The 12,607-nt window shown below is 44.2% G+C and overlaps 1 protein-coding gene across 7 annotated transcripts in view; it reads left to right on the plus strand.

Moving 5' to 3' along the window:
• The window catches only part of LOC102669953 (putative disease resistance protein At3g14460), a 94,653-nt gene that overhangs the window by 28,883 nt on the left and 53,163 nt on the right, over nucleotides 1-12,607 (plus strand). The window contains exon 2 of one of the 7 annotated variants that reach the window (XM_041014374.1): nucleotides 11,098-11,309. The exons of the other annotated variants lie outside the window; for them this stretch is intronic. Within the exon in view, the coding sequence (XP_040870308.1) occupies nucleotides 11,098-11,289 (192 nt within the window). The 3' untranslated portion in view covers nucleotides 11,290-11,309. The remainder of the gene's footprint in view (nucleotides 1-11,097; nucleotides 11,310-12,607) is intronic. 7 annotated transcript variants of the gene reach the window in all.

The following is a 12,607-nucleotide window of genomic DNA, read 5'->3' on the forward strand; positions in this document are numbered from 1 at the left end:
GATTCAAGGGAATCTCTTCCATGGTCTTCCAAGCGAAGATCCATATGCTCACCTTGCCTCGTACATCGAAATATGCAACACCGTAAAGATCGCTGGAGTCCCAGAAGATGTGGTACGCCTTAACCTCTTCTCTTTTTCTCTAGCAGGAGAGGCAAAACGATGGTTGCACTCCTTCAAAGGCAACAGCTTAAGAACCTGGGAAGAAGTAGTGGAAAAGTTTTTAAAGAAGTACTTCCCAGAGTCGAAGACCGCCGAAGGAAAAATGGAGATTTCCTCCTTCCACCAATTTCCGGATGAGTCCCTCAGCGAAGCACTAGACCGTTTTCACGGGCTGTTACGAAAGACACCGACACACGGATACAGCGAGCCGGTACAACTGAATATATTCATCGATGGCTTGCGACCCCACTCGAAACAGCTACTAGACGCGTCCGCAGGGGGAAAAATCAAGTTGAAGACTCCGGAGGAAGCAATGGAGCTCATCGAGAACATGGCGGCCAGTGATCAAGCAATCCTTCGTGATCGAAGCTATGTGCCTACAAAAAGAAGCCTTTTGGAACTTGGCACGCAAGACGCGACATTGGCACAGAATAAGCTGTTGACGAGGCAGATTGAAGCCCTTACCGAAACCCTCAGCAAACTACCTCAACAGTTACAAGCGGTAAGTTCTTCCCACTCTTCTATTTTGCAGGTAGAAGGATGCCCCACATGCGGAGGAACCCATGAGCCTGGACATTGTGTAAGCCAACAGGATACTTCTCGAGAAGTAAACTATATGGGCGTACCAAATCGCGGATATCAGGGTTACAACCAGGGGAACTCATCTGGATTCCACCAAGGGGGAGCAGGATTCAATCATGGGCCACCAGGATTCAATCAAGGAAGGAACTTCACGCAAGGTTCAGGGTGGAGGAATCAGGGAAACCAGTACAAGGAGCAGAGGAATCAACAACCATACCAACCGCCATACCAGCATCCTAGCCAGGGCCCCAATCAGCAAGACAAGCCCACCAACATAGAAGAGCTCTTGCTGCAATTCATCCAGGAGACACGGTCCCATCAGAAGAGCACGGATGCAGCCATTCGGAATCTGGAAGTTCAAATGGGCCAATTGGCACAAGACAAAGCTGAAAGGCCCACTAGAACTTTCGGGGCTAACACAGAGAAGAATCCAAAGGAAGAATGCAAGGCCGTGCTAACTCGAGGGCAGAGGAAAGCACAAGAGGAAGGTAAGGTTGAGGAAGAAGACCATACAGAGGAAGATAAGACAGAGACACAGGAGGACAGGACAGAAGTCGAAGAGAAGGTGACATCACCACCTAAGAGCCAGAAAGCACGGGAAGCCAGGAAAGAAGAACCACCAGCCCTACCACAAGATCTCCCATATCCTATGGTGCCCACCAAGAAGAACAAGGAACGCTATTTCAAGCGTTTCTTGGAAATATTCAAAGGGCTGGAGATCACTATGCCATTCGGGGAAGCCTTACAGCAGATGCCCCTCTACTCCAAATTTATGAAGGACATCCTCACCAAGAAGGGGAAGTACATAGACAATGAGAACATTGTGGTAGGGGGTAACTGCAGCGCTATAATACAGAGAAAGCTACCCAAGAAGTTTAAGGACCCCGGAAGTGTTACCATCCCATGCACCATAGGGAAGGAGACGGTGAACAAGGCCCTCATTGACTTAGGAGCAAGCATCAATCTGATGCCCTTGTCAATGTGTAAAAGAATTGGGAATCTGAAGATCGATCCTACCAAGATGACGCTTCAGCTAGCAGACCGTTCGATTACACGACCTTACGGGGTGGTAGAAGATGTCCTAGTCAAGGTCCGCCACTTTACTTTCCCGGTGGACTTTGTGATCATGGATATCGAAGAAGACGTAGACATTCCCCTCATTTTAGGCAGACCATTCATGCTGACTGCCAACTGTGTGGTGGATATGGGGAATGGGAACTTGGAGCTGAGTATTGACAACCAGAAGATCACCTTCGACCTCTTCAAAGCAATGAAATATCCATAGGAAGGTTGGAAGTGTTTCAGAGTAGAAGAGATTGATAAGGAAGATGTCAGTATTCTCGAGACACCACAGTCTTCACTGGAGAAAGCAATGGTAAATGCTTTGGACTGTCTGACCAGTGAAGAGGAGGAAGATCTAAAGGCTTGCTTGGAAGACTTGGATCGACAAGACAGTATTCCGGAGGGAGAAGCCAAGTTTGAGAAGCTAGAAGAGAAAGTTCCGTCCGAGAAGAAGAAGGTAGAGTTGAAGATATTGCCAGATCACCTAAAGTATGTGTTCTTGGAGGAAGACAAGCCTGTAGTAATCAGCAATGCACTCACAATAGAATAAGAAAACAGGTTAGTAGGTATCCTCAAGAGACACAGGGAAGCTATTGGATGGCATATATCGGATCTCAAGGGAATCAGCCCTGCTTATTGCATGCACAGGATAATGATGGAAGAGAATTACAAGCCAATCCGGCAACCCCAGAGAAGGCTAAATCCGACAATGAAGGAAGAAGTCAGAAAGGAGGTACTCAAGCTCTTGGAGGCGGGACTCATATACCCCATCTCTGACAGTGCTTGGGTAAGCCCAGTACAGGTGGTTCCCAAGAAAGGTAGAATGACAGTGGTGCAGAATGAGAAGAATGACCTGATACCAACAAGAACTATCACGGGCTGGCGAATGTGCATCGACTATCGCAAGTTGAATGAGGCCACCCGAAAGGACCACTTCCCTCTACCATTCATGGATCAGATGCTGGAGAGACTTGCAGGGCAGGCGTATTATTGTTTCTTGGATGGATACTCAGGATATAATCAGATTGCGGTGGACCCTAGAGACCAGGAGAAGACGGCCTTCACATGCCCTTTTGGCGTCTTTGCTTACAGAAGGATGCCATTCGGGTTATGTAATGCACCAGCCACATTTCAGAGGTGCATGCTGGCCATTTTTTCAGACATGGTGGAGAAAAGCATCGAAGTGTTCATGGATGACTTCTCGGTTTTCGGATCCTCAGTCGACAGTTGCTTGAGGAACCTAGAGATGGTACTTCAGAGGTGCGTAGAGACTAATCTAGTCCTGAATTGGGAGAAGTGTCATTTCATGGTCCGAGAAGGCATAGTCCTGGGCCACAAGATCTCAGCTAGAGGGATTGAAGTTGACCGGGCAAAGATAGAGGTTATAGAGAAGCTGCCACCACCACTGAATGTTAAAGGTGTCCGAAGCTTCTTGGGGCATGCAGGGTTCTACAGGAGATTCATCAAGGATTTTTCAAAGATTGATAGACCCCTAAGCAACCTGCTGAATAAAGATGTGGCCTTCAAGTTTGATGAAGAATGTTCAGCAGCATTTCAGACACTGAAAGACAAGCTTACTACTGCACCTGTGATGATTGCACTCGACTGGAGTAAAGACTTTGAGCTGATGTGCGATGCCAGTGATTACGCCATAGGAGCAGTCCTCGGACAGAGACACGATAAGGTATTTCATGCTATTTATTACGCTAGCAGGGTCCTGAATGAAGCACAGTTGAATTATGCCACCACGGAGAAGGAAATGCTAGCTGTTGTCTTTGCCTTGGAGAAGTTCAGATCATACTTGATAGGATCGAAGGTCACCATTTTCACAGATCATGCTGCCATCCAACACCTGCTCGCCAAAACCGATTCGAAGCCAAGGTTGATTAGATGGGTCCTCTTATTGCAAGAATTTGACATTATCATCAAGGATAAGAGAGGATCCGAGAATGTGGTAGCCGATCACTTATCTCGGTTAAAGAATGAAGAAGTCACTAAGGAAGAGCCTGAGGTAAGAGATGAATTTCCTGATGAGTTTCTTTTGCAGGTTACCACCAGACCTTGGTTTGCAGACATGGCAAACTACAAAGCCACAGGAGTCATTCCAGAGGAGTACACTTGGAATCAGAGGAAGAAGTTCCTACACGACGCACGCTTCTATGTTTGGGATGACCCCCACTTGTTCAAAGCAGGGGCAGATAATGTATTGAGAAGATGTGTCACAAAGGAAGAAGCACGAAGTATTCTTTGGCACTGTCACAGTTCATCATACGGAGGACATCATAGCAGGGACAGAACAGCAGCAAAAGTGTTACAATCAGGTTTTTTCTGGCCCTCTCTTTTTAAAGATGCTTACGAGTTTGTGCGTTGTTGTGATAGATGCCAGAGAACAGGGGGGATATCACGGAGAAATGAGATGCCGTTGCAGAACATCATAGAGGTGGAAATCTTTGACTATTGGGGCATAGACTTCATGGGACCCCTGCCTTCGTCATACGGGAATATTTACATCTTGGTAGCAGTTGACTATGTCTCCAAGTGGGTGGAGGCCATAGCTACGCCGAAGGACGATGCCAGGGTTGTAATCAAGTTTCTAAAGAAGAACATTTTCTCCCGCTTCGGAGTCCCACGAGCCTTGATCAGTGATGGAGGAACGCATTTCTGCAACAATCAGTTGAAGAAAGTCCTGGAGCACTATAATGTCCGACATAAGGTGGCCACACCTTATCATCCTCAGACGAATGGCCAAGCAGAAATCTCTAACAGGGAGCTCAAGCGAATCCTAGAAAAGACAGTTGCATCATCCAGAAAGGATTGGGCCTTGAAGCTCGATGATACTCTCTGGGCCTATAGGACAACGTTCAAGACCCCCATCGGCTTATCACCGTTCCAGCTAGTGTACGGGAAGTCATGCCATTTACCAGTGGAGTTGGAGCACAAAGCATATTGGGCTCTCCGATTGCTTAACTTTGACAAAAATGCATGCAGAGAAAAGAGAAAATTGCAGCTTCAGGAGTTAGAAGAGATGAGACTGAATGCCTATGAATCGTCCAGAATTTACAAGGAAAGAACAAAGGCATATCATGATAAGAAGCTGCAGCGGAGAGAATTCCAGCCAGGACAGCAGGTATTGCTCTTTAACTCAAGACTAAGGCTGTTCCCAGGTAAGCTGAAATCCAAGTGGTCTGGGCCGTTTATCATAAAAGAAGTTAGACCTCATGGAGCAGTGGAATTGGTGGACCCTAGAGAAGGGAGCTTCGAGAAGAAATGGATCGTCAATGGCCAGTGTTTAAAGCCGTATAACGGAGGGCAATTAGAGCGATTGACGACCATTATCTATTTAAATGATCCTTGAGAGGGCCTACTGTCTAGCTAAGGACAATAAACTAAGCGCTGGTTGGGAGGCAACCCAACATTTAGTGTAAAAATGTAGAGTTTTATTTCTGTAAAAAAAAAAAAAAAAAAGAAGCCCAACAGGTGTGAATAGCAAACAGGGGGTACGAAAAGCAAAGGCCCACAGGTACAAATAGCAAAAGGAGGGGTGCCAATAGCAGAAGTCAAGTGGGCTGCACGTAGACCCGCGCTTAGCGCGAGCCCTCACGCTAAGCGCCCAGGTACGTTTTTAAATTTTAAAATACGAGGGAATGCCAAAGGTCAGAGCGCCTGTGGGGCGCTTAGCGGCTACCTCCCGCTAAGCGCATACACCATAATTGCTGGGCAGTTTTCGAAAACTGCCCAACCCCTCGTTTGCCTCCTTTGTTTTTAAATTCGGATTTTTACCCAGCATTTCTTTTCTTCCCTTCTTCCCTCTGCCTTTCTTCCTTTCCTACTCTTCATCTCCTTTACTTAATCCTCTGAAGACTAAGCACGTGTTTTTCCGTACACTCAGAGGTAAGCTTGAACGTCTGCATTTTCTGTGGTTTTGAACAGGGACTAACGCGCTAAGCTAAGCAAGAACACAGGGGGAGGAGATAGAAGTATGGCTCACACGCTGAGCGCTCCTCACCCGTTGATACAGCAGAGGATACGAAGCACGCGCTTGGCGGGCTCTGTCGCGCCAAGCGCGCTCATCTATTGGGAAGCACGCGCTAAGCGCGCTCTTGTGGCGCTAAGCACGCTCTTGTGGCGCTAAGCGCGTGACAGCAGCAGCGCCCAGGGTGGCGCCAAGCGCGAGGCTGGGCCTTAGGGCCACCAGTCCTCGTGCTTTTCTTTTTACACCTCCCTTCTACTTTCCTCAACCCCTTCTTCTTTGCTTTCTGCATCCCCCTTCCTTCTAACTTCACCCCCCCGCCGTCTACTTTCTGCAACCCCTTCTTTACCACTTTCACCCCTAATTTGTTTACTTTTTGCACCCCCCTAATTACTAACTGCAATCTGTTTTGTTGTTTTTGTGGTTTTTGTTTTTTTTTTCAGATGGCTTCTCGCAAGCGCCGTGCCGTGCCCACACCAGGGGAAGCGTCCAACTGGGACACTTCCCGCTTCACATCTGAGATTGCCTGGCACAGGTACCAAGACAACATTCAGCTTCGGAACATCCTTCCGGAGAGGAATGTTGAACTGGGACCCGGGATGTTTGACGAGTTCCTCCAGGAACTCAGGAGGCGCAGATGGGACCAGGTGCTGACTCACCTTTCGGAGAAGCAGATCGACGTGGCTCTGGTGAAAGAGTTCTATTCGAACCTTTATGATCCAGAGGACCACAGTCCCAGGTTCTGCAGGGTGCGAGGACAGGTCGTTCGTTTTGATGCTGACACCATTAACGACTTCCTCGACACCCCAGTTATCTTGGAGGTCGGGGAGGAGTATCCAGCATACACCAGATACCTCAGCACTCACCCCGATCCTGACACCATCGCGGCCACACTGTGCACTCCAGGGGGGCGCTTTGTCCTTAATGCTGATGGTCTCCCCTGGAAGCTCCTGAGGAAGGACATGACGACACTTGCTCAGACATGGAGTGTCCTTTCTTACTACGATCTTGCGCCCACTTCTCACACTTCTGATGTTAATCTTGACAGGGCCCGCTTGATCTACGGTTTGGTGAGCTGCATGGACATGGATGTGGGCAGCTTTATATCACAACAGATCAGCCAGATTGCCCAGTCCAGCACCTCGAGGCTCGGGTTCCCAGCGTTGATTACAGCATTGTGTGACATTCAGGGGGTGGTTTCTGATACCCTGATCTTTGAGTCACTCAGCCCTGCGATCAACCTAGCCTATGTGAAGAAGAACTGCTGGAACCCCGCCGATCCATCGATCATGTTCCCTGGGCCTCGTCGTACACGTACCAGAGCTTCAGCATCAGCTTCCGAGGCCCCTCTTCCTACCCAGTCTCCGTCTCAGCCATCCCAGCGACCGCGACATCCACCTGCTTCCACCTCAGCATCCATGAACACGCATGGGCAGATGCTGAGGTCCCTTCACGTTGGACAGCAGCTCATCATGGAGAATATGCACAGGCTGTCCCTACACCTATAGATGGACCCTCCGCTCACCACTCCAGAGGCTTATCGTCAGCGAGTCGCCTGGCCAGGAGACCAGCCCTCCACTGACAGGGGGGAAGAGCCTTCTGGAGCCGCTGAGGATCCTGCAGTCGATGAGGACCTCATTGCTGACTTAGCCACCGCTGACTGGGGACCATGGGCAGACTTGGGCGGAGGCAGTTGATTTTTTTTGTTTTCCTTTTATGTTCTGATGTCTCTTTTATGTTTTGTTTTGTTTTGTGTTTTGTTCCTTCTTATGTTTCGTTATATGGTCTGTTTAGGTATTAAAAAGAAGTAGTAGTAATAATATGAGAGATTTAGCATCTATTTTCTGAATAATAATTGCATGATAACTTGAGCAGTCATAATTTTTGAGCTTGTTCTGAAAGGTTGAAACACTTGAGATGCCTCTAGTCCTTGGAAACATTGGTTCTGGAAGCACGAGTCAGGTCAGGAAATGGAACATGAACAACACAAGGTGGGAAGGATAGTCTGATGGAACAAGGTCATAACTGGTATGCCGTATACTTGCTTTAATTCCGGTGAGAGTGTGAACTTAATTGTGAGAGAAAACGCCTGTTTTTAAGTTCCTGGTTTTGCATCACTCTTGGATTGTTAGAATAGTTACTTAAGGTGGAAATGATCAAGGCCATGTTTGTTATATCTAGCTACTTAGCCAAAAAGCCAACCCGACATCATCTTTTTCCCCTTGCACCCATGATTGAGCCTATATATCACATTATTCCGAATTAACCCTTGAGCCAATAAAATGATAAGTCCTACCCTTTAGGATGATAAGAGAGCAAAAATGGGTTATAAAGGTCTTAATTTGGGGGATTTTGGAAAATAGGTAGCTAAGACAATGGTGCAGCACGTAATAAGACACCTCTTATAAACTAGAAGCCCGAAAAACAAAAAAAAAACATCATAAAGGGCAGAAACAAAGAGCAAGAGAGGTGTCAAGAGAAAAGGGTTGTGGGGAATAAAAGGGTTAAGAAGAATGCATCGGAAGTATTAGAAATTTTTGCTCTCTTAATCCTAATTTGAATTTTCAAGAAAAACCATGATTTTTTGTGAGCCAAGCCCCAATACAAGCCAATAAAGTCCTTAGTGATCCACCTGAAGGTAACTAAAGATAACTATACTTGAGAGGAAATGCAAAACTTTGGAATCTTACTTGCAGGTTGTTAGAAAATTGCAGACACTAAACCATACACTTGTGAGCAGAGGAAAACACCAGCCTTGTGAGGAAAGTAAGGCAAGCCAGATTTGATCAAGATTCCAAAGGACTGACTAACCACTTGTGTGTTTTATGCTTTCATTTTGAAATGTTGACAGATGCGGAAAGGACCACTGGAAGAAGGAGGAACTAAGGCCATTGATAGTGTTGAAACACTCAGAACTTGTTTGAAAATTTATTTTTGTTCTTGGTTTGCTTGGGGACAAGCAAAGTTTAATTTGGGGGATTTTGATAACTGCTAAATAATTTTGAATTTATAGGAGTTAAATAGTCAAATTTTGGCTTAAAATTAATTATTTAGCAGTTATTTGTAATTAAAAGTGAAAAAAATTAATTTAATTGAATTTCTGGTTGCAGATACGAAAAATAAGGCTGCAGTTAGCAAAAGTGGCACAGAAAGGAAGAAAAAAGAAGAAATTCTGAAGCAGGCCCAATCCAATAGGGGCGCTAAGCGCGCATCAGGCGCTAAGCAAGCAACTAACTGCAGGCGCTGAGCGTGGCGTTAAGCACGAAGGTGGAAACCGTTACGCGCGCTAAGCCCAGCTAGGCGCCCAGCGCCCGATCCAACAGAAGCACAGGCTCAGCGTGCATGGCGCGCCCAGCGCGCGATCTGAACGCGCTAAGCGCGAGGTGTGGCGCTGAGCGCGACTACGAAGGCCCATAAGCCCACTTCAGCAACTATAAATAGAGAGGCAGTCCCAAGGAAATTTCATCCCATCTCAGAGCATCACTCTCAGTCCTTCAAGCCTGAGTTTTCTTTTCTCTCTATATTCTTTGTTTTGTTAGCCTATTCTTTCTTTCATCCCCAGTTGTAAGCCCTCAATGGCCATGAGTGGCTAAACCCCTAGCTAGGGCCTGGCAGGCCTAAAAAGCCAACGATGTACACTGAGCTCCAAGAGTTATCAATGCAAAGGAATTTATTCCAGGTTTTTCTATTCTATTTCTTTTCTTTTATTCTTGCATTCATTCTTAGATCTCTTTTTGGGTTTTAATCGCTCGGGAGAGGGTAATTCTCAATAATATTTAAGATTCAATGCATGCATCAGTTTTAGGGGTTATACGCTTGGGAAAGGGTAACACCTAATAGAACATCTAAAGAAAAGAATCATTGGGTTAGCATTGCTAGGCATAGAGTGATAACTCACTACCCATGCATATAAGCAACATCTAGAACTTAATCTTAACGCATTTTAATTATTGAGTCTTCGCAAAGGCATTTGGGAGATAGGTAGTTAAAATAGGCTTACCAACGTGAGGCATCAGGGGCAAGTAGTCAACAGATGTGGGTAGAACTAACACCATTTCATTGGTAATGAATATCATACTTACATGCATCGTAGGCCAATTGGGTTTGTCTGGTCTTGGCATTTCTATCAATTGTTTTCCCTTTTACTTATTTGTTTTAGTAATAGCACTCTTTACTATTCCTACTTTCATTCCTACTTTACTACTTTACTCCCACTTACAAATTGAGAGGTATTGAATAAGTGCAATAAAATCCCTGCGGACACGACACTCGGACTTCCGAGCTTTACTACTTGTCACGATTTGGTGCACTTGCCAAAGTCTTAACATGGTGCTTTCATCAGAGTTTCATCAAGTCCGCTGAGAAACAATCATCATACTTCTACAAGAGAAGCTTGGGCACCTTTGTAGTTCTAGCAAGTCATTTTGGATCTAGACAAGAGCCAGGGAGGTTAGAAGTTTTCATCAGGACTAAGGGGTTTGCTCTATGAAATATAAATGGAAGACAAGTACATTCTTGGGGTGAAACACCATGACAGAGACTGAGTTTATGACAGATGGGACATTTTGCTCTGCTTTTAGTTCAACTGAATCTTCTGGTGAAGACATTGAACTATGAAGTATCTTCTGGGAAAGATTTATGTGGTGTCTTGCTAAAATAACAGTGATGTAATAAACATAGTTGCCCTTATCAGATTTAAGTTGCAAACATTCAAATCTTTACACTGCCACGGCCACATAGATTGCAAACATTCAAGGCCCAATGGTGGAGTCCATGGTCGAGGCCATCTCCAGCATCGAGACAACTTGCCTCCAACATTTAAAATTGAGGGATTGTTCGTCAGCTATATCTTTTCCAGGTGGTCGTCTACCTGCATCTCTGAAGACTCAGGTTATCAGCAATCTTAAAAATCTGGAATTCCCTACCCAACACAAGCACCAGTTACTAGAATCACTGTTTCTATATAATAGTTGCGATTCTCTCAAGTCTCTTCCATTGGTTACCTTTCCAAATCTCAAAAGTCTCCCAATCGAAAACTGTGAACACATGGAATCTCTTTTGGTTTCAGGGGCAGAGTCATTTAAGAGTCTGTGTTCTTTGAGAATTTCCCAATGCCCCAACTTTGTATCATTCTGGAGAGAAGGATTGCCTGCGCCCAATTTGACTGATTTTGAAGTTTTGCAGAAGGGGGGGTATGCCACCTAACCTGAGAACAGTTTGGATTGTCAATTGTGAGAAACTACTGAGCGGCCTAGCATGGCCATCCATGGGCATGCTTACCCATCTCTATGTGGGGGGTCGATGTGATGGCATCAAGTCCTTCCCTGCAAGAATTAACCATAGAGAGATGTTCTTTGCTGGAGAATATGGTGGGAGAAAGGCTTCCTGTCTCTCTAATAAAATTAACCATAGAGAGTTGTCCTTTGCTGGAAAAACAATGCCGCAGGAAGCACCCTCAAATTTGGCCTAAAATATCCCACATCCGTCACATTAAGGTTGACCATAGATGGATTTAGTGACCAAGGATGAGCACCGGGTAATTCTCCTTCTTTGACCTACTTCATCGTCTTCTAAGCCTAAAAGGGACTGCCCTGGATTGGCTATGGCAAGAGCCTTTGGAAATTTTTGCCTAAAAGACTATGGTGTCGCCTCAGTCCCTGATGTGTCTTACAGAAATCTTACCAACGAGGATAAGTTTGTGGTTTTGGCTTCTGATGGGGTAAGCATTTTCATATCAGGATGTCAACTTCGAATTTTGGATTGTGATTCTTGAATAATCATTTACAAGAACAGAACAATCATTGTTAGTGTTTAAATGATGCTCAATTTTCTCATTCCTCTCAATCCAAATATGTTTACAAATATTTTATCAAATAGTATAAGAAAAGAAATAACCAAGAAGATTAAATGAATTAACAGCATGTAGTTTTCACACATACATGTTTAATTCATATTGGACAAAAATTAGATGCTGTTAGTTCTATAAGTGCTTTCTCTGTTGTCTTTCAATAGGAATTGGAGTTTCACCTAGCAATCCGTGTAATAAAGGTTTCCATTAAAAGTCAACATAGACTACTAAACTGAAAATCCAATTTACATTGAAGAACAATGTTAAAAGCACCTATGAAACTATATCTAAGTTTTGTCCCAGCATATTTGCAACAAATAATAGCTTATTTTTATCAGTTTCCTAAGAGAGCTTTTAAGCAATAAACAACAACCAATTAACTTCTTAAAAATTATCCCAACCAAAAAGGTCTGAATGTTCTTTCTTAGAGATTTTAAGCATGACTAAGAATTATAAACAGCAACACCAAAGTTGAAAAATAAGTTTAAATATATTTTTTTTTCTTAATAAATATTTAAATTTAATATTTATTTTCTGATAAAAAAAAATTGCAGTAAGTTCTTATAAAAAAAAAAGTCATTTATTATTAGTCTTTTGAAATGGAGTCATAATAAATGAAATACATTATCCTAAAACAAACATATAATTTTTTAATTTATCATGAACTAAAACATAACATAAAAAACAAAAATATACATTAATACTTAAATACAAAACTAGAATATTTATTAGAAATCAGGCCAATATATTAGCATATAAAAAAATAAAGGCAGACCTCCTAAAAAATGAACGCATGATGAAAAGATAGATCTTTGAGGGACCACCACATGTCTTTTGGCTTACCACCTGGAGCTTCTACACTACACTATTTCAAGTAACCAGACTTCAATCTAAACCATTGAATTTTTAATTAATATATTTAACGGCTAATATTGATGGTAGATACTTCCACCCAGATACCACGTTCAACAAGTATCCAACCACAC

This window comes from Glycine max, chromosome 3 (assembly GCF_000004515.6).
Source record: "Glycine max cultivar Williams 82 chromosome 3, Glycine_max_v4.0, whole genome shotgun sequence".
In the NCBI taxonomy this organism is placed as follows: Eukaryota; Viridiplantae; Streptophyta; class Magnoliopsida; order Fabales; family Fabaceae; genus Glycine; species Glycine max.